Below are 23,824 nucleotides of genomic sequence, written 5' to 3'. Positions count from 1 at the left end.
TTTCTTGTGAAAATAATAGCTTGTAGCTTTAAAAATTATCCTCTGAAGTCGTGAAAAAAAAATTGTCGAAAGCATTATCTGAAAATCAAAAATTTCGCAAATGGAATGTCGTAATGACCGACTCAAAAGCTTTGTTCCAAATTAAAAACTTCTATTAGGGAAACTGTCGCGATGAAAGATATGGAAGCATTATTTTGAATAAAACGTTTCATGATTAAAGTCAAATAATAACCTACAAAATCTACTGCAGAGCAGATAGGAGTTTATTTAAACAAAGACTAAATTATTTTAAGAGCACTACACAAAATTAAAAATGCTTTTGCACAAATCATTTTAAATCATTAACAAAACAGTATTTCACAATAAACTCATTTCTCGGGAAAACGTCGGGTAAACACTTCAAAATAATGATTAACAGGTAAAAAAAGAAACAATAAGATAAAAATAGTTAAGAGAATTAATACTACAGTGGAAATAATCAAAAGTAAATAATTATTTCAGTAATAAATAATACATATTCAAAATGAGTAATTAATAGTGAACAGTAAGTAGCATAAGAAAATCATTGTTAGTACAATGATATCATTTATAGAATGAATGAATGATTTGGCAAATAGTTCAATGATAATAACATTCCAAGAAACAACGGCACAGATTTGCCTTCTTTCAATTGTTTTCTCAGAGAGAAGACAATTAAAAGAAAAAACGTCAAGGCATTGAGGTACGTACTTGTAGAAAATGAACTCTATGTTAGTTAATTTCAGAAAAAAGTCGTAAGAGACTAATCGTCGCAGTTCTACATAGTTATAAAAATAGCGAATTTAGCTCAAGGCTATTATCCGGTGACATGTATTACATAGGGTGTCCCTAAAGTCTTGGACACAGGAAACATCACTTATTGGATGGTAGTCGTTTCACCGAAGACTGTGTTATTCAGCGACGAAGCTTTGATATATGTGAAGGTTGTGGTTAACCAAAAGAACTTTGGATATGGTCCGCAAAACAATCTGCATTGGGTGGATCACCCCAAACAGCAAGGAGCGCAAAGGATTATGGTGTGGTGACGGAAATGCGGAGTTTAATACATCAGGTTCATGTGAATCTCGGAAAGTGCATCGATATTTGCATCACACATGGTGAAAATCTCATTGAAGACGTTATTAAATATTTCAATTAAATAAATTTTTTTCTTCAAAATATGCAATTTGCCTATAAGTCCAAACTTTAGGGACACCCTGTAATAATTATACACCTTTTAAATAACATTTGGCATAGTTCCTCAACAAAAAAATTAGTAAAAATCGACTCCAGAAACTCGGCGAAATCATGCAATAACAAGTTTAACGGTAACCTAATCGGAGTCCAACAGAGAAGAAATCGGGAAATTTAACAAGTCTCAAAACGACATTAGGCCTTACAAGGAAGGTCTCATAAGTTTTATAGTGATGAAAACGGTAAATGTAACTAGAGGTGACGAAATATGGGAGATCAAGGCCCTGCGGGTAGGGGTGGCCCCAATAGAGTCTGTGCAAATTTTATTACTATTGAAACTGTAGATCATAGCAAAGTTATAATCAGAGTTAGTTCGGCGGGAGGAGTCTGGCAGGTAGTAGAACCCTGTTATTCCATTTTGAAAGAGGAAAATATACGAAAATAATAATATGTGGGGAATTTTATAACATACAACATAATCTACAACCACTATAATACAAATCTGATTAAAATAAAAACAAAATGCAAGACTACCTTCGTTGCATTCGAAAATAAAATGCCGAAAAGTTAATTATGCAAGAGAACTGATCAGTGGCACTGAGCCTCTTCAGCCTCAAGGAAACTTTACTAAGAGCCATCGGAAAGTTATGCTAGAGCACAGGTTTGTCAGAGCTTAAAAGACACAGGTCTCACAGATCTCGAAAATTTATACAGTTACCCACCAAAGATTTGCCGTTATTACAAGAAACAATTAGGGAAGGGTATTTGGTTTCTTGTTTGAAGCCCGAAGCCTTGGCGAAAATAAAACAGAAATAAAAATATAAACTGTTTCTCACTCACAATCACAAACACTATACGTATATATATATATATATATATATATATATATATATATATATATATATATATATATATATATATGTGTGTGTGTGTGTGTGTGTGTGTGTGTGTATATTATATATATGTATAAAATAAAAATATCCGCATAAAACTGGACTGTGGTGACTCACCTGTAAATCCTTTGATATCGGCGAACAGGATAGAAACATTCTCGTATCGGTGGATGTAGATCTTGTGAAACTGTGACGGCTGGAACTCTCCATGTTTGTCCTCCTCAGACGCTATGTCTTTGATCATTTCCAGGGCGACGAACCTCGGCAACACTGCAACAAAAATTTCATTGTATGAATTATTATGGAAGGCCAAAAATAACAAGATGTATTACTGCACCACAGTGCAGAGCCAATTAAGAATAATGGTTGTGAGGATTTGTGGCACAGAAACCGAGGTCGTTCAATCAATAACAAAGTCAGCGAGAGGATATAATGAGGCAGATGATGACAGCGAAGTAAGCGATGCACGCACTGACTTCCGCGATGACTTGTAGGATGTAATCGGTAAATATTGTTGAGCTTTGCTCCCAGTCACACAGTATCAAAATAATCGGAATCGCACTACATACGGTATACTGACGCTGAGAACATCCGACTTTGGAAAGCACATCTGTGAGACGACTCTGCTCCCAGTCACACAGTATCAAAATAATCGGAATCGTACTACATACGGTATACTGACGCTGAGAACATCCGACTTTGGAAAGCACATCTGTAAGACGAACACTGTGAGGCATTTATAACCCACTACAGCAGTAAAATATACTAATGAACGAATAAATAAACGCCAAAAAGCAGAATCAATGCAAAAGATGTGTTTTGAAAGTGCACCAAAATAAAAGAATTAAAACTCAAGAACGTGGAAGGCTTTGGTACAAAGGCTATTACATGAGATGCCCCAACCGCTAAAATAATGACCCACAAACTGCTTTCAGTTAAACAAGACAAAAGGGAAAGAAGAAGATGCTGAGCACCCAATCCATCCACAAAATAAAGTTAAACTGAATCAAGCTTACATAAAAGTAATACAAAGTGTTCAAAAAATGACTTCACCCGTTCATTTTCAGCTTACTTTTAGATAACTAACCGTACTAACCGATGAAGGGTTATTAACTTGAAGCCTAACTAGAGGTATAAGTGACGTAATAAACTGATTAATCAAAGAAAGTTAAATGAAGACCCTTTTCCACCTCGGAAAAGTTAGAAGTTCATTTAACTTCCTTACCAGCACATCCTTTCTCCCTACTGCCGAGTCAAGTTAGGTGCGACCTTCATCTGCCTCCGCGCGCCCCACTAAAAAGTTTCAAATTACTCAATTTCACATTCCAGGGATATCGGGTTACTCATAAATTTTAATGACGGGAATGTTCTACTTACGGTGGAACCTTCGTTGCCATTCTCAAAGGAAAAGCGTGACATACATACGGTCAGAAAGCGTACAGGTTACATTTAGCCAAACTCAGATGAAAACTGAAGGGATTAGACAAATAACGTCACAAAATATAAAGTACTGGACAAACATTGTCAAATCACGGCAACGTCTAGTCAGAAAAATTCAAATGCAAAACTTTTCTTTTTATCAGGAAAGTGACCATTGGCCGGTAATCAGCATAAAACAGAACAGATGTACAAAAAACACAGATACCCTTTAATTTTCCCATATAAATAACAATTACCATCCCACTGTTTACTTTAGCCGTATAATACTTTTTTCTTATACGATTCTCGCCGTGTAGTAGCATCCATCTACATTAACGTCATTTCATGTAAAGTCTCTCTCTCTCTCTCTCTCTCTCTCTCTCTCTCTCTCTCTCTCTCTCTGAAAAAGAAAAAGGAAGGTGTAATGGAATAAGATCGGGTTGAAACAACAACAACAACAACAACAACAACAAAACATGATTCAGTTGCATACACTTTTCTCTTTCCAACAGAAACTCTCTCAAGATTAATAATTTCCAGAAACCACATTTATTTATCTAACGATTCCACCCTCAGAAAATCACTTTGCTCAAACAGAAGGTGACCAAGACTGCACACAATATGAAGAAAACACAGCAGAGAGCTCAGAAGACGACTCATCAGAAGAAGACTTTACACTCGGAATTGAGCCCAGTTCGGACTCGAACTCACCAATCCATCCCTCAGGACGCATAAGTAATTTGCAAGAAACGCAGCATCAATTAACAGAAGAAATACAAGCCTCACTACCAAGCTTCTCAGGTTTCTCCAGCTCTCCCATCTTACAAAATCCACAGGGATCAACTTCAGCATCAAAAAGTACTACGCCAGTAATAATAACACCAGAAAACGGAAAAGTGAAAGAAAAGAACAAAATTACTAGACCACTGTAACTCGAATGGACCTAACTCTACGAAGAATTAAAATAATTCAGCACAACGTCAAATCCTGAAAACAAAGAAATTTGAATTATACAATATATATAGAGAAGAAGACCTGACATAATATTAATCAATGAACATGGTATGAAACGAAATGAAACTCTGAAAATGTTTGGATATAATACATATACGCAAAACTTTGCTGATGAACCCTTTGCAGGAATTGCAATAGCAATCAAGAGTAATATTAGACATAAGATAATAGATGATTTCCAAGACGACTTTTTTAGCAGTCCAAATTCAAACTAACAAAGGACCAATAGTGATCGCCACAGCTTGTAAGCCGCCAAGAAGACATTATTTCCCATTTCCGGATGTCATGAAGTTAATGAACAGGAGAGAACCAACCTACCTCATTGCCGATCTAAATGCCAGACACCAAATATTTGGATATAGGCAATCTAATTACAGGACAAGAAATAGTCAGATTAATAAATAAAAAAATATATCATACACTTAGGACCTGATTTCGATACCTTTTGTAGCAAATAACAGAAAAGGAAAGCCAGATATAATATTGGGAAATAATAAAATTCACCTCAATATTGCTGCTACAAGAGGACCAGCAACCTCCTCCGATCATATACCAATGGTAATTACACTGTCAACCAATCCAATAATGATTCCATCCTTAGAAATACCAAATATAAAAAGAGTGTTGGGAAAGCTTCAAAATGAAATAGAAGAAAGAATAAGTAGACAACTAACAATAAATTCAAGTGAAATAGAAATAACAAAAAGAAATAGTAGATGGCGAGCTTGAAGAATGGTACAAAAATATAGAGGAAGCAATAAAAATCATATACCCATAACTAAATACACCACACTTCCACATCCTATTAGTAGTGATAAGTTGAAATTGATACAATGGCACTACAACAACATCAAAACACAGTACTTATAACAGGTGGAACAACATATTAATGAGAAGATATATGTCATTACAAGAACAGTTAGTACAAGAAAACTCAAGATTATATCATCAAAATTGGGAAGACCTAATAAAAACACAGAAATACAGTACAATAACCCAAAACAATTTTGGAACTCCCGTTGCAAGACTGATGGGAAGCAAAACTAATACTTCGCCATACATAAAGCATGGGAATGAGAAAATATATGATGACAAAGAGAAGGAAGTACTGTACAAGGCCTACTGGCAGGAAATATTCCAGATAACGCAGGAGGATAACCAAAATTTCGACAACCAACATGAGACAATAGTCAATGAATTCATTGAACAACATAGAAACAGAGCAAATCCGCATCATGCAGCTGATATTAGCAGACTCAATGAAGACTGCCCATTAACAAGGAAAATAGAGTTATGGGAAATCAAAATAATAATCAAAAATTTTAAACACAAAGCACCAGGAAAGAGTGGAATTAACAAGGTCATAATTCAAAATTTACCAGACATTGCACTCGAAAAAATTAAGAGAAATATACAACTGGGCTCTCAATGGGATATTTTCCAATTATATTCAAGAATGCAATAATGATTTTGATACCCAAACCAGGAAAAGATACTAGTCAGGTAGAGAATTATAGACCAATATCATTACTAGAAGTACCGGGCAAAATATTTGAAAAAATAATTAACAACAGATTAGTGTTGTTCCTAGAAGGTAATCAGCTACACAATAATAATCAATATGGATTTAGAAAAGGAAGAGGGACCCAGATTGCAATAGCAACAATATATGAGAGTATTGCATTATCACAAAGAAGAAGGTACCTATGTAACCTAGTATGTAGAGATATAACAAAGGCATTTGACAAAGTATGGATACAAGGACTTCAATACAAAATATTACATCTCAACCTTCCAGACATTTTTGAGAAAATACTATGCAACTTCATCAAAGATCGAACAGCAGCAATCAAGTCACAAAATTACATAGGGAATCCATCCCCGTTACAAAGTGGAGTCTCACAAGGATCTGTACTCAGTCCAACACTATTCATATTATATACATCAGATATGACTTCACCACCAGAGTACTGTACTGATGTCTGCTTTGCAGATGATATAACTCAAATAATTATACACCCAGAAAAACGCACTGAAGAAGGGATCCAACTTTGAAAAGACAAGTAGCACAAAAACAACGAACCAAATTGAAAGAATAAATCAGTTTGAAAAGAAGTGGAAGATAAAGACAAATAAATCTAAATTCCAACTAGTATCAGTGTCTGCTTACAAACCTGCACAAATAATGTTAGACCAACAACCGATGAATTTTAGTAAAAGCACAAGAATACTAGGAATGCAATTCGGACAAAGAGAATATCAAGACACGTGAGAGAAAGGCTAAGAATAGCAAGAACACAAAATACAAAGCTAAAACGATTTAGGAATATGAACACAAATATCAAAATCCATTTCTACAAAAGCCTAATCAGACCAATAATGGAATATCCACCAATACCCACGTGTTTAGCATCGACTTCCAATATAAGTGCATTACAAAAATTCCAAAATAAGATACTAAGGTCCGCAGTGAAACAATCAAGAAGATGACGGTCTGAATATAGAACAAATACACAAAAAAATACAAAGTAGAACCAATTAATCAAAGATTATACAGACTGGCAACCAACATATGGAGCAAACTAGATCAGTACAACAGTGAATTAACAGAAGAATCCGTAGCAGAAGAGAAAAACCACCCAAACAACATAGACCACAGATGGTGGAGAAGAGTATCTTCATATCTTCATCGTGATGAACCTCAACCATTATATTATTAAGAAAAAGCCTTGTGAAAAGTAATATTTAAAATTTACTAAGTAGGTATCATGCAAAATCATTATGATAATTAACATCAAGGTTAAAATGAGGAAATTGAACTAATTTTTTTATTTTATTTTATGTTTTAAATATGATTATACTAATAAGAAATAAAATTCAAAATATGCAATATGTAAAATTTACTATGTTGTTATAATGTAAAATTATTATTGTATTGTGTTAATATTAGAAAAATTGTACCCTACTTTTACCTAAATAAAATTGTGGATCAACCACACTTGACATTACTCTTACTAATATTTCACTTTCTAAACTATTCCTCACCATGGTTAGCTAAATAACTGCCCTCACCCTTCTTTCACCCATCTTACCTATCAGCTAAAAAAAAAAAAAAAAAAAAAAAAAAAAAAAAGTGACCAACTCTTATTCAACAAAGCTGAAGGAAGAACGGCTCCCGGAGGATTACATTCTACGGTGCGGTTATTCTGCCGCGCATGCGTCGAAATATTCGAAATACTGTCACAGGCATCAAGGGGCGTCTGTCACTTTGCCGACGCCCCGTTTTCACGAGGGATGGATCTGTCGTTTTCCGTCCGTCTAATTCCTTTTAAGTCATGTCGCTTTTGCGGCGGTGGAGGAGGAGGAGGAGGAGGAGGAGGAGGAGGAGGAGGAGGAGGAGGAGGAGGAGGAGGAAGAGGAGGAGGAGGAGGGGTTGTTGGGTGGTAGCGGTAGGGGGAAGCTCTATTTCAGAGTTTCATACCACGTCCAATTTCCTCCATTATATAGTAAAAGGAAATTGAGCGTGGGATACCTCTCCTTTTCCTACACTGTTTGAGGGAATTGCCAGCCGCTGCAAATCCCTAGGAAGTGAAATGGCGTGTCCTGAACAGGTTCCTGGGAAGGACTGGGAAAGCCCACGTCCTAACACGGCCTTTCGATAACAATAATCTAATTTTGTCCCTCGCACTTTCCTTTTCCCCAGATTTGATAAAGTTTTAATCAAAAATCTCATACAAAGGAAAATTCAAATAAAGAAATTGAAAATGATAAAACAAAAAGTTAATATAAATAAATAAAATTCAAATAAAGAAATTAAATATATATATATTAATATAAATAAATATATATATATATATATATATATATATATATATATATATATATATATATATATATATATATATATATATATATATACAAGTGAAACGTCAGTGCTACAAAAAAAAATCATAATCTCGCTCACTGAATTATTGACTCATCTTGCTGCACATAAATCCAGTAATAAAACTGAGATACTCATAAGAATACATTTATGCAAGTATGGTATTAATTACTGTCCGTATATTTGCAGAGGACACAACCTGTACTTACATATACATACATACATACATACATACATACAAACACGCATATACTGTATACATATATATATATATATATATATATATATATATATATATATATATATATATATATATATATGTGTGTGTGTGTGTGTGTGTGTGAGTGTGTGTGTGAGTGTGTGTGTGTTTATAAACCATGAAAATCAGTTCTTTTTTTTTGCACCTGAAGTATGGAAATATACTACACTATATGTTTCTTCATTGTCTGATAATCCAGAATCACTCTTCTCATTTCATTAAGTATTTAACGTCGTTTCTCTTTTTCCAAGTGATGCGTCACTTATTTTTTCTTGTGATGATAAAACCGAAACTTTGAACTTTTCCTCGCTCACAAGTTTCTCACATTTACGGCAATTCACTATATTGAGAACGTTCCCGTCCATTCTTTTCACCTTACATCGTCACACAATTACCGAACTTGTTACCCCTGAGAGAGAGAGAGAGAGAGAGAGAGAGAGAGAGAGAGAGAGAGAGAGAGCAGAAGGAAGGCATGACTCAACGGTAATTTCCTTTGATTATTATGTGGTGGGGCGTAACTAAGGGTGGGGGGAGGAGGTTCCGCTCCGAGCGGCACTGTTCGTGGGGGCGGCACTCTGGCATCTTTTGAGCAGGTCTGGTCTGGCATAATTCGTGTTATAATACTGAGATTGTTCTTGACCGCCGGAATAGGTGTTGCCAGTTGTGAGAGAAGCTTCTCCAAATTAAAACTAATCAAAAACTATCTAAGATCAGCTATTACCCACCTCAGATTGTCAAACCTCGCGATATTGTCAATAGAGCATGAAATTACTAGTCAATAGGCATTTCATGTTATTATTTGCGGAATCGCTTCTGACAAACCTCGTGGTGTTCCGTTGTAAATGTGCTTTTTTTGTTTTTGCTTTATGGAATAAAATAAATGATTGAGATGGTAAGGCTTAAAATGTGCCGGGGATGGGGCACCACTTTCAGAGTACGCCCCGGGCGCCACTAACTCTAGTTACGCCACTGGATACGGATTATTCTAAATGCTGCTTAATGTTGGAGAACACAGGGAGCATAGTACGTAACGTCTCATATAAATTCTGATATATGATATATTTTCGTTCAAGGTTGCATGCAGGTCTGTACGTATATAAATTTGCCCTTCAGTCTTTGGTGCCTAATATGTTATGCATTGGTGGTACTAAGGAGCGTAGTATAGCTATACCATCAACAGCCTTCCGATTGTTCCAGCAGATATGCGTTCTTACGCATATTTATGGTCATCATCCAGTTCTTACAAGTGTTTCTTTCACAGAAAATATCAGCGTCTAAGAATTAAATTCATTCACGGCCGGTGCTACTACCAGAAAATATCGTCTAGCTGAAATCGTTTCTCTAGTTCAAAGAATAATGCTCACTCTGACCGAGAGTAGAATTTCAAACAAACATCTCCAAGTTTTCTAATTTTCCCACATCTCACAATCCTGCCCCCACCACCGGCCCCACAAAAGAAAATGAAACTATTAAAACTTGTACAATTGTTTTTCCAAGTACGTGCATACACGCATAAACAGAGCAGTTTCAACATATCTTGACAAGTAACTCACAGAAACTTGCTAAAAGTAACACTGAGGCAAACGGATCTTACAGAATGGCTGAGTAAAATCATAATAATTTCCACTCTGAACTGTATGAATGCATTCAAGCTCATTTTTAGCGAACGAACTTAGTCCTCCATTCCAGGATTCTTACACCTACCACTTTCCACCAGCTGATACGTAGTAAACGATTAGGTAATTGCGGTATCCACGTCTAACTTCTCATGTTTTATTCAAATCACTGACTACAATGGATACAAGCTTCACGTGTATAAAATGGAAGACATTTGATAGTTTTAATGAGCCAGAACAAATGACTGGTGCCGTACAAATTAATGGCCCGGAACCTTGTAGTGTTTAGTCTTCACTAATGATATGATTACTGGCCGTCCATAAACGATAGCGTCAGGCAGATGACAAAAACTCTGCCAATCTTCAGACTGCCTTGGCGCGGATTACTAAATGGTGTAATCACTGAGGTGCGAGAATAAACTTTATTGAGCAGTAAATATTCCCAAATGCATTCATTTCACGATTCAAAGAGCATTTGTTACACTTCCCCAAATGATTCTGATCATTTGACAATACGTGAACCTTGTTTTAACTCCAATTTCAAGCCTTACTTCGTGGCACTAATATAGTCTAATTATATTAGCTAAAGTATTGTTCATAAGGCTTCTTATGACCGCAGAAATTATGAGATTTAAATTTACATTCTCACGTCTAAATGCCAACAATATCCACGGACTCATCATGAATTAGTGTGATTTGTACATCGGTTGGGAAATTAATCCGTGACACCATTTATCACATTTTTAGCTTCACAGATATGAAACAAGAGACTATTTTGTCAGGACGATTGGCTCCCCTTAGTTATTGGGAAGGATGGAGGCTGACCGATCTGTGAAAAAAAAAGAGATTTTTAGAAAACATTTCTCAATACTTAACCAAAAACATGGGCACCAATGGACGGCCGAAATATAAACTCAGAGAAACGCGAAAATTTTCTAAAAGAAAATCTCTTCTTTTTTTGCTGATCGGCCAGTCTTCTTCCTTCCCTCACTTAGGGAGTCAACCATTCTTGTCTACACATATGCAATCTAAAATTATGATAAATGGTGTCATGGAGTAATTTTCCAACCGTTGCACAAAACACACCAATCCATGATGAGTCTGGATATTGTTGGCATTCAGTCGTGAAAATGTAAATATCAATGTCTTAACAATATTTATGCACACCACTTAACACGCTAATATAATTAGGCTGTATTTTTCCATCCTTCCCTGACTTAGGAGAGCCAGTCGTCCTGATGAGACAGTCTAAGAATACCACCTCCGTTCTCAGTCATGACAGCCCAATCCATCCTCCCTCGGAATGAATGGAGAGAACATTATTCTCTGATCAACTTCTCAACCATGAACACAATTTATTTCGCCAGCTCACACTTTCTTCCCGGAAATGAATAATCTCCGTCCGTCACCTAAAATACAACTCTCTCTCTCTCTCTCTCTCTCTCTCTCTCTCTCTCTCTCTCTCTCTCACCTGACAGCAGCAGCTTCTCCTGTCTGTCATTTTCCCTCTGGGTTCTGCATCTCATCTCCATGGCCCTCCGGGTCTCCAGAAAAGCCTTCCGTTGAGTACGGTCTGTCAGGTACTTGGTATACATCCCAGCGAAGTTAATGGCGACGTACAGGCTGATGTTGGACAAAACGGGAACCAGAATAGCCGGTGAGGTCTGAAACACAACGGAAATATTAGTATTTCATTCAAGGAGAAACATTTTAAGAAAAAAATTAACATTCGACTGTCCCGTTAATACAATTATTTATATATTTTTTTGTTTTAATATTAAACCGTTTTCCCTAAACAGAAGGAGGCTCCTTGGGAAAAACAGTACATCGGTCACCGCCATACTCATACTGTAAACGCTAAATAGTGAATGAACCCTGTGCAATTAAACTTCCCCATCATTAGCTGCTTCACACTCTTCCACAGAAGGCTCATCAGCAGTGTGATGAGCCACCTGAACAGTGCCATCTAACCATATCTTACTCATAATCTTGTATTTTCTGGACGCTAAGACCCTTAATTTCGAATACCTCTTTCACGTCATCAGTTTCCAGGGCTGATTCTCCTCCTTACCCTTACCAGTTCAGTTACAAAATCTTTTCACTAAACTGTCGTCCTCCATTCTTTCCGCATAACCAGACCATGTCGGTATACTTTAATCCATCCGTTTTCCTTCATTTGTATTCAAAAGCTGTACTTCCCTTCCATAAAGGAGAGTTTGCTCAACAATCTCCACAGACAAAATCTCACCCTAGGTTCTATATACAATACAATTTTCTTCCCAAGCTTTTGCAAACATCACACTGCCTTTCTTGCTTCAACTATTCTGTGACTCACCCTTCTTCCACCATGCCATCATCCATTATATCTACTCCCAAATACTTACGAGAATTTGCTTCCACTTTACCATTCATATTAACGTTCATTGCTCCATTTTCTTGCTCTTTTACTCTAAACTTTTCCCCTCTTCCCAAAAAATTCGTGCTCTTCTTTCAGTTTTTGCAGTTTCTTTTGACTATCCCCAATCAATACTAAATCATCTGTAAACTTCAACCATTCCACACTGTATTCACAACAAATTTTCTCACCCCATAACTCTGTACCTTCATCTACCGAACTTCCTCTGATTTCTCATGTCATTCCATCCATAAGGATATTGAACAGCTACAGAGACATAAAGGTACCCTATCTCAGAACTCCTTTTACACCACAAAAGTCACTCCCACGCCTACATATACTAAAATAGACTTCATTTCTCGTGAAAACTTTTAATTGCTCCGAACAACTCACTTTCTACACGAAAAAAATCTTAATCCCCAAATTGCCATTTTGCTTTCCTATCATAAGCTTTTTCTTTTAAGTCCATGTATGTCACATACAGACTTTTCCTTTTACTTTCAAACTTCCCACATAACTGCTTCAAAAGAAACGTTAGACTGACACACTATCTTCTCTGTCTGAAACCTCGGCGTTTTTCCCTTATCAGCCCTAATATTGTCTGTTTAATTTTCTCAATCAAAATCCTACCATGTTTCTTCCTCCCTATGCTATATAGCATTATGTTCTTATTCTTACAGTCACCTCTCTCACTTCACCTTTCCCTCCTCCAGACATACCATACAAAACCATGGTTAGCCATTCATTCACGCTATCATCACCGTACTGCAACATCTCATGTTTTTTTTTTGACATCGATCTCTTCATTGGCCTCCTCGCATCCTCAAGCATTCTCAACCTTGACAAATGCTTTCCACTCTTGTGTAATTCAGCTCTGGATCTCTTTCATGTTTCACAATTAAGTTTCAAAATACTCACTCCATCGAATCTGGACCTCATTCACCAAGACAGCATTTTTCCTTTTGCAACCTTCATCTCTACATTTCTTTTTTTCTACGTTTACATCTTTATACTGCAGCTTCTTATTATTGCTTAAGTTCTTATCTACTCTCTCCCTTCCACTTTTATTGCTTACCTTCGTTCCCTCTCTAGCTTTCTTCTTTACTACCATATACATTCATCTGTATGCTAGCATATGGTTTCTGCTATCATGTAACTGCACCCGACATAATTTTCCTTTTTTCTTCAGTAAAACTTTCATTTGCTCATCCCACCATTTACTGTAATTATTCCATCTTTCTACCCTTATATATTTACAAACACACCCATCTGTCCTTCGAATTCCATCGTGAATCTATCTACTCCTTCACATTCATGTCGCAAACCCCAGCCGACAGCTCATCTATTTTCTCCTTATACGGTCTTGTAACTTCCTTCTCATCTAATTCACTTGTCTTAATTACGCTCAGAGCCATGACTTCTCCCCTTCCTTTCCAACTTATACGTCTTGACTTCCGCCTCAGCCAAATAATGATCAGATATACTTACATCCACTCCTCTGCTCACCATTGTTGATAACCATCAGTTGCTCTTTCGTCTACTCAATACTTACATATAATGTAACAAACCCCTTTTCCTATCATTTTCTTTCTTCACAATTACTCTTATCAATAATATTTTCAAAGCGTGTACTTTCCACAGGCACACATATTTCTACAAAAACTCCACCCCCACACAACACACACACACACACACACACACACACACACACACACACACACACATATATATATATATATATATATATATATATATATATATATATATATATATATATATATATATATATATATATATATATATATATATATATATATATATATATATATATATATAACATATACACACACAAACACAGGGAGAAGATGGTGAGATTTTCAAGGTAAAAGTAAAATATTACGAAAGAGAAAATTTGATTGGAATAATGGAATCCTGTTTACTCTATCACAGACGAAAGATAGAAAAAGTAAAGTAAAAAAAGGTATTTTCTCTTCCTGTGTTATTCCAAAAATAGGTTTCTTCCCTTTCGAGATGATTTTTCCAATTACGTTAAAAGGAGAATTCGTTTTCTTTTATCACTTATTGCTTTCGGCCTAATGGAAAGGCTCCTCGACCCCAACATATAACTCCCTTAAGACACAGACAAACTGACACACGCGACCCACTGTTTCTTCCTGCCCACAAAAGTGTGATGCATGACAAAGCAAAACAAAATATATACGGTGATTTATATTACAAAATTAATGCACAATAAATTCTGCAAGGACTAAGTTAACAGACTTAGCTTTTACACACACACACACTCATATACAGTATATACCGTATATATTTATATGTATGGGTATGTATGTATATATATGTATATACATATATAAATATATATATATGTATATACATATATATATATATATTTATATATTTGTATATACACACATACACACACACACACACACACACACACACATATATATATATATATATATATATATATATATATATATATATATATTATATATATGTGTGTGTGTGTGTGAGTGCTCATGTGAATTTGTATTAATTTGTGACTGAAAGCTTTCCATACTCGTAGATACGTAACTAAAGAGTAAAAATTATGATATTACGCACTCATATCGATGCTGTGAAGATAAACACAATATTTGCTTGCGAGCCGAGAAACCCTTGTAAGTTCTGGATAGCGAATCTTACCAAAAAACCTTAGTGTGTCTTGCTTACTATCATGGCTATGTCTTTCAAGTGACCCGCCTCTTTCAGTAATTATTGGTCGCTGAGTTTACGTAATTAGCTCGGGCAAGATGGAATGCATGTCGCCTCCCTTCTTCCGAACTGGTATACCATCTCTCCTTCGGGTGTATGTATTCATACGCGCGTATGTATGCCTTTGTGCGTGTGAGCGTGCACATCAGCCCAGAAGAAACCGAGAGGTTAATTTAATGTCAACAGATTGCACCTTCATTTGCCGGATTACCAAGGATCTTTAGGGCACGGTATAGCTAGGGGACTTGGCGTAATGAGGTCTGGTAGGGTTTCATGATCACCGCAGATGAACGTACGCACGCAAAAGCGTGCACGCACAAGGCAAATGTGACTGGGAATCACTATTTGCCAAGCAATATCTATTCCAGTAAAGTTGCGTTACGAATTTCATTTCTTCGTAAGCAAAGCTTCGCCTAGGGTTCCAAAAGGAATGTCTTGTAATGAATATTAATTTATGCAATCCATTCCTTTGAATGTATTGCATGCGCCGTCAAGCATTAGCATTTACTGCCCTAGATCAAGATAATCCCCTTTTATGGCGCCGGCAATAACTTTAGTGCCACGGAGGGACGTTATGTAAAAGTCCCACGTCGAACATCAGGACAAAGGACGAAGAGTCTTTCGCAACAACAAAGAGGAGTTGCGTCAATGGCTACAGTCATAAAAAATGAGAGGATGGGGGTTATTAAGCATAATGCAAGAAGAGTTCTAAAGGTAGAACAACACAAAGGGATCCTTCTTACACCCATTCATACAATAAAGAAGAGAATCGATTCCAGGCGTGCCATTCATTCCATGTGAGTTGCTCTGTCAACTCCTGCTTTCTGGGGTGAGGCACAAAACGGAGAACACGGTGAAAACTACGGGAGACCAGAAGAAGTCATCACAGGTTTGAAATCTTCGACCATGAAACTGATACAGTTACCCAACTATTCAGTCACTTGCGTTTTATTTCACGAACAGCAGGAGTCTGCCGTTTTCTTTCAATACACATTAGTGACAACAACAGTCAATAAAGCGATACAAAGTTTCAGATCTCGGTCCAGGATCAGACAACATCAAAATCTAATTGACTGCCCCTGGAAGACATCTCCATAAAAATCCTTAGTCAGGAGGTCTTCTCATAAAAAAATGGCAATCGTGATGAAAACTTGAAAATCCATGGCTGCTCCTAAAAGGCATTCTTTGCCAAAGGCTCATTTCTAATAGATCTTACTGAGTTAATTTGCGCTTACTTTGCACTGTTCCATCCATTGAAACTATTTTTACACTAATTTCAAGCTTCCTCAAACCTCCATTAACAACGTTAATGACAATGATTTCATGGTATTTCTACTCTCTCAAGTGAACAGAAGCAACAGAATCTTCAAAGTTTAAGCTTTATTCATATGAAAAATGAAAAAAACCAGGTAAAATAAGGGTCGCAAAAAATATAAAGTAAAACAGTCATAATTAGCAATCACAAACGCTCATTTAAAACATCACAGGATTAATTACATTACCATTCAGTACTTTAAACATTTAATCTTATTTCTTTCACCTTTCAACAGGTTATTTTCCTATTAATAATTCAGTAATCACTTCTAACGATTACCAATATCTGTTCTTTTCCCTTTCTTTGAAAATGAATAGTGAAAAAATTATGATTCCTCACAAACTTCTGCGAGCTTTGGCGTGAAACTGTACTGCACAATGCAAAACAGAGCTTAGGGCTGGGGGATGGAACACAAAAATCCAGTACTTTGGTTTACAGAAAGGGACATTTTGGAAAAAAGAATGCATATAAATATGAAAACAGAAACAAGAACTTCAAGATTGAGCTGAAGGAACAACAGGACACATGCCATAACTCAGGAAGGAAAGAGAGTTGTGATGTTGAAAGATTCTGGAAAACACGAAAGATATAAATCATTACCATAAAACGAAAAGTATGAACGTCAGTGAAAGATCTGAGGGGAATATAGAATAGAATAGAATATAGAATGTAGGCCAAGGGCTAAGCGCTGGGACCTATGAGATCATTCAGCGCTGAAAGGGAAATTGACAGCAAAAGGTTTGAAAGTTGCAACAGGAGGAAAACCCTCGCAGTTGCAATAGGAAACAATGTTTAGAGAGGGTGGAAAGTCAGATGAAAGTCAGATGGAAGAATAAATATATATATATATATATATATATATATATATATATATATATATATATATATATATATATATATATATATATATATATATATATATATATATATAATTATATATAATAGTAAATACACGAACATGTGAATTACATCCTGCACTGCATATACTTCCATATTCCTTTATGCACTATGTATGAACGTATGCATGCGTTTGTGGAATATATCAGCGAACAAAAAAAGGCAGAACTGTCCAAGAGCACTGATCCTATCCATCCCTCATGTTTATGTAAATAAAAATTTTGACCTTACGTCAGACTTCGACATCCAGACGACTGATATCCCGGGGCATAATCAAAGCTAAAGCTTATCGTCCCTAATGATACAGATATGTATTCATGGAATTTCAGAATTCCTGGTGCTGTCCGCATTGTAATTCCCATCCCTGGCTATACAGGGCCATGTCCTAAACAGACGAAAATTTTCTTTTTTTCAGCTGACCGAGAGCCATAAGAAATGAATGATCCTATGCCTCATCAAATACATGATTATGCTTCATAAGAAGTGAATATTAATGATTTCATATTGACATTTTCGGTTAACTGAACATGACTACTACTAGAAATTTAAAATAAGGCAATGTTATATGTGCGCCTGATATAAAGATAGTGCTGAAAAATGTCTGTATCAAGATTGCTCTTCAATACAGTCTGAAGGTGTCTGTATGGAACAAAACAGGGAAATGGTCAACTTAGAAATTCAGAGAGGGAAACATCAAATCAACGTGAATATATTACAAAAATATATGACAAAAACTTAAAGAAAGTACCTTGCTGTCATGTTATTATTTATTTTCTAATAAACGTTTGGTAAGATGTTTAAAATAAAGCAAGGTAGACGAGCCAATATGAGTCAGAAAAAGTCAGGTTAAAAATGAATTTTGCCCCAGAAAGTGAAGATTATGAATACTAAAGCTTGGAAGCTTAATTCTATATGAAATGTTTTTGCTGTTAAAAACAACGGAAATTGAATGGCCTGGGAAAATGCAGATCATATCTGAATACAATATTCTAATGCGCCCATTACATTTCAGAGGCTTAAAAATTTTGTAATAACTTCCAACGTGCAAACGATTATGACTTACTTGTTTGGTTGCAAAATGTTTACAGTCGTTTCAAAGTTGAGCATGGGCACTCAGCACTCGTTACGCACGCACAACACAAACACACATACATATATGTGTGTGTGTGTATATATATGTATATATATATATATATATATATATATATATATATATATATATATATATATATATTTATTTATTTATTATTTTATTTTATAGGCTTAACAATTTTGCAATAACTTCTACCGTTCTAACGATTACGACTTACTTGTTTGGTTATAATGTTTACAGTCGTTTCAAAGTTAAGCATGGGCACTCAGCACTCGAATTTCTGAATAGAGTGTCAGCATCCTTATTCTGTTGAGAATGTCATGGAGTCACACTGGTTGAAGAGTCTGCAGTGGTACTTTGAATTTCCATTCCTAACTGCCTAATTGTCTAATTTACAAATGTATATTTTTATCATCTGTGCATTATTTGTCTATTACTCCTTGAGTGTTTTTATGCTCTTTCACATAAGAGCATTTCATTTTTTCGAGTTAGTGCTTTTTATATTTGATGCTCATGATTAATAATAATAATTATAATAATAATTTTTCAAAACATACAAATTAAGCAATCAGCTTGCTTACAAACGAGTGTGCGGGACCATCAACATGCTCGCAGTCTCCCAAAATAAGAAGTTAACCATTTATGAGCCGGCACCTTTCCCCAGCAGGAGAACGAATTAACCACAGGAAAACGATCCGGACGGCGCGGGAGTTTCCCTTCGTCATGGAGCGAAATCGCACCGAATTCCGACGAAAGTCTACGGGAGAGATTTTCGTATCCAGGATGAAATGATGGAGGGAGGGAGGAAGGGAGGGAGGGAGGCGTCATCTTCACTCACTCCAGAAACAAGATCAAGTCTGGAAAGTTACGGCCCTCAGGAGTTGAAGGGAGAGGCGTTCATGCAATAATACTATTCTTTTTTCTGGCGAGAATTTTCGCTTATCGCATCGCGCAGGGAGAAGGGTGGTTATATAAAAACCTTTTCTTTTTCTCTCTAAGTTTCTTCATGTACACACCCATGCATATATATATATATATATATATATATATATATATATATATATATATATATATATATATATATATATATATATATATATATATATATATATATATATATATATACTATATATATTACATACTGTATATATTGCGAAAGGGTGGTTATATCAAAACTTTTTCTTTTTCTCTCTAACTTTCCTCATGTGTAAACACACACACACACGCACACACGCATATATATATATATATATATATATATATATATATATATATATATATATATATATATATATATATATATATATATATATATCTCATACATACACATACACCTGGGAAAAAAACGAAAACCGATTGTAAATCCTGACTGGTGTGGGTTTTATTGCTAATCCATCTTCAGATAATTAATACGAAGTGGTAGAAATTCAGCATACAAATACTAGCAAGAGAGTGCCTACGAACATACATATGCCTGGAAACCAAGTATTTGCACCTGCCAGGTGTTTTGTAGACGAACTCTTATCCTCATTAGTGTCAGGTTAGCATTTTATAAATCCACTTAATTAGCTGAAGTCAGTTTCCCAGCTATATAATCCATTTTGTAAAATGTTGACCTGTCACTACTGAGGGTAAGAGTCTGCTTACAAAACACCTGTCAGGTGTAAATGCTTGGTTTCCAACTGTCTGTATGTTTGTATGTACTGTCTTCCCAGTATATAGGCTACAGTATATGTATTGAATTTCTTCCACTTTGTATCAGTCATCTGAAGATGGATTAGCAATAAAAAGCCGACACCGTCAGGATTTACATCCGTTTTTCATTTCTTCCCAGTGGTGCTTGATATAAAAAAGTCATGTATCAGATGTGCTCATAATCTCCCTCACACACACACATATGTATTTAAATACACACACACACATATATATATATATATATACATATACATACATACACATACACATATATCTATATATATACATACATACCATCATAAAATCCACGTAGGAAGGTGAGTGAAAACGGGGACTTTGAACAAGTAATTTCATGGTTTATTCTACATTTTCAAGTTCACACTGATTACACAGGTAGTTGACAGAGCTTTATATACAAAATGAGAAGGGGGAAGGTATAGTTTCTTAATCTGGGCGGCATGTTCTTAAAACAGAAAAGACAAGGACAAAGGATCAAGGGATAATCCAGGGTAGAGATTAAAATTCCTGGTGTACGTGGCTTTAATAAGCACCGTTTCCAGCAGATTCCTTTTCCGATGGTCGTTGACCTTGCAGATTATCGATGACTTATCCCAGTTAATAGCATGGTCTGTCTTAAGCCAATGATCCGAAATGCCATTGTTTGTTAGGCCTCTTGAAAGGGCATATTTGTGCTCGGAACATCTCACTTTTAGTCCTTTTGATGTTTGGCGGATATAGATCTTATTATATTCTTTGCAAGGGATACTATACACAACATTGTATGGATTGGGCAGACTATTCTTAATTAATTTATTTCTCAAAATGTTATTATATTTAAATACTAGATTAATATCAACAGTTTTTAAAATGGGCATTGCAGAAATGAAATTAGGGTGAAATGGTAAACAGAGAATATTCTTAAGTTCTGTGTTAACTCTGGTTGGATTGTAATATGTCCTTTTTGCTTTATCCTTACAAAGTTCCAAAAAATATGAAGGATAACATAATGAATCTCCTATTTTATAAAAAATTTAAACTCATCTTCCAAAAATTCAGTACTACAAATTCTAAGAGCTCTAAGATACATACAGGAAAATGGTGAAACCTCAATTTGTTTAGCATGGTTAAAATAAAATGTATCTGCTGGAAACGGCGTTTATTGAAGCCACGTGCACCAGGAATATTATTCTCCATCCTGGATTATCCCTTGATCCTTTGTCCTTGTCCTTTCTGTTTAAAGAACATGCCTCCCAGATTATGAAACTGTAACCCTGCCCCCTTCTCATTTTGTATATAAAGTTCTGTCAACTACTCCTGTATTCAGTGTGAACTTGAAAATGTAGAATAAACTACGAAAGGACTTATTCAAAGACCCTGTTTTCACTCACCTTCTTAAGTGGATTTTATGATATTCTCAAGCATGCGTTCACTCATGCTACATTGATGGATATATATATATATATATATATATATATATATATATATATATATATATATATATATATATATATATATATATATATATATATATATATATATACACACACACACACACACACACACATATATATATATATATATATATATATATATATATATATATATATATATATATATATATATACATACACACACACACACACACACATATATATATATATATATATATATATATATATATATATATATATATATATATATACACACATATATAACTCTTTCATACAACTCTTTCTCCTTTGGAAAGGATGACAGTAGAAGAGTGCTGTCTTCTGTTTTCTCAGCAGTCATTATGGACGAGGTTACTGGCTCCACGCCATTTTTCCAAACCACAACAGCTGCTGATACTCTTACATCTGGATGGATCAGTGGGTGGTTGGCAGTGCAGACATGAGCAAAGCATTGTGCTATGCAGCCACAAACGGAGCTAAATTTGGTTGACTGAACTTTCCTATATACATACATATACATATATATATATATATATATATATATATATATATATATATATATAAAATACATATATAAATACACACACATATATATATATATATATATATATATATATATATATATATATATATATATATATATATATATATATATATATATATATATATATATATGGTATAACATATTACCATCGAAAACCAACACAGACACGTACAATCATGCACAATTACACTTATACACCAAGCAAATGAATACTATATATTTAATATATATATATGTGTGTGTGTGTGAATTTTATATATACTATATATTTAATATATATATATGTGTGTGTGTGTGAATTTTATATGTTGTGGCTACAACATATAATAAAGACTCCATGCAACTACTCGGGCATTGGCAATATAGCAAATAATCATATATCATTAACTTGTTAATATTCGATAGTTTAAAACGGACAACACTTACTACATCTGAAGATACTTGGAGGATCAGAACGAACATTTAATTTAGAAGTTAGGTTTAGAACATCATATAAACTGTAGCGAATTAAGCTTGAAAACAAGTTTACTACTTTTCCAGATGATGCTATTCTCTTCCCATTGATACTGTGACTTGAGTATAGGTCTGTGGCTGCTTAATCTTATAACGTGTATTTTGCTAAAATTCGAGCATGGTGCAAATTATGGCGGATATTGTTAAACCCTAATAAAACTCAAAGTATAATTGTTAGGTCTTGGAAACGAGATTTCCCCCACCCCTACGCAAACCTTTTCATTGACAGTGTTTCTGCAACTCATTTGGAAATGAAGGTAACATTCTTGATCGCAAGAATGTCAGCAGTCTAGCTCTTCTTCAACTACACAAAAAATCGGTATACCGAGAAAGTTTTTTCAGATTTTTAGCGACCTATCTTCATGTTTTAAATATATAAAGCATTCTGCTTTGCAGCGACAATCGGCGCCAAATTTGGCTGACTGCAACTTCCTATATATACTGTATACCCTATATATATATATATATATATATATATATATATATATATATATATATATATATATATATATATATATATATATATATATATATATTGTGCATAGGATATATCCTGAAAACCAACAGGCACACGTAGAATCATTGACACGTTTATTTTAGGAGCTGAGTCGTATCTTAAACTGTTGGACAAGAAGTTGAGTTCTTTTAAAGTTCTTAATCATAATAGTTTACTAAAAGTTTTATACCTACTATGAAGTAATGAAGAAGTTGGGGAATGATCGTTCTGAGCCTCATGCCGAATCGTTGGAACTTAAATTTGGTGCAAAATAATATTTTACTGTTCAGCGGGCTGACATGAGTCTCACTTTATTGCTTTTGTGCTATTTTTCTTGTTCTATTTTGTCATTTC

General features: G+C 35.1%; 1 protein-coding gene across 1 annotated transcript in view; it reads right to left on the bottom strand.

Moving 5' to 3' along the window:
* Positions 1-23,824, bottom strand: part of LOC136846463 (adenylate cyclase type 8-like) — a 275,785-nt gene that overhangs the window by 112,575 nt on the left and 139,386 nt on the right. Inside the window, exons 7-8 of the mRNA XM_067117259.1 lie at positions 11,768-11,960; positions 2,223-2,375 (exon numbers count right to left, since the gene is read on the bottom strand). Coding sequence (XP_066973360.1) covers positions 2,223-2,375; positions 11,768-11,960 — 346 coding nt within the window. The remainder of the gene's footprint in view (positions 1-2,222; positions 2,376-11,767; positions 11,961-23,824) is intronic.

The sequence above is a fragment of the Macrobrachium rosenbergii genome, chromosome 15 (genome assembly GCF_040412425.1).
Source record: "Macrobrachium rosenbergii isolate ZJJX-2024 chromosome 15, ASM4041242v1, whole genome shotgun sequence".
Classification (NCBI taxonomy): domain Eukaryota; kingdom Metazoa; phylum Arthropoda; class Malacostraca; order Decapoda; family Palaemonidae; genus Macrobrachium; species Macrobrachium rosenbergii.
The sequence above is the reverse complement of the archived record's forward strand: the minus strand, read 5'-3'. Positions and strand labels throughout refer to the sequence as shown.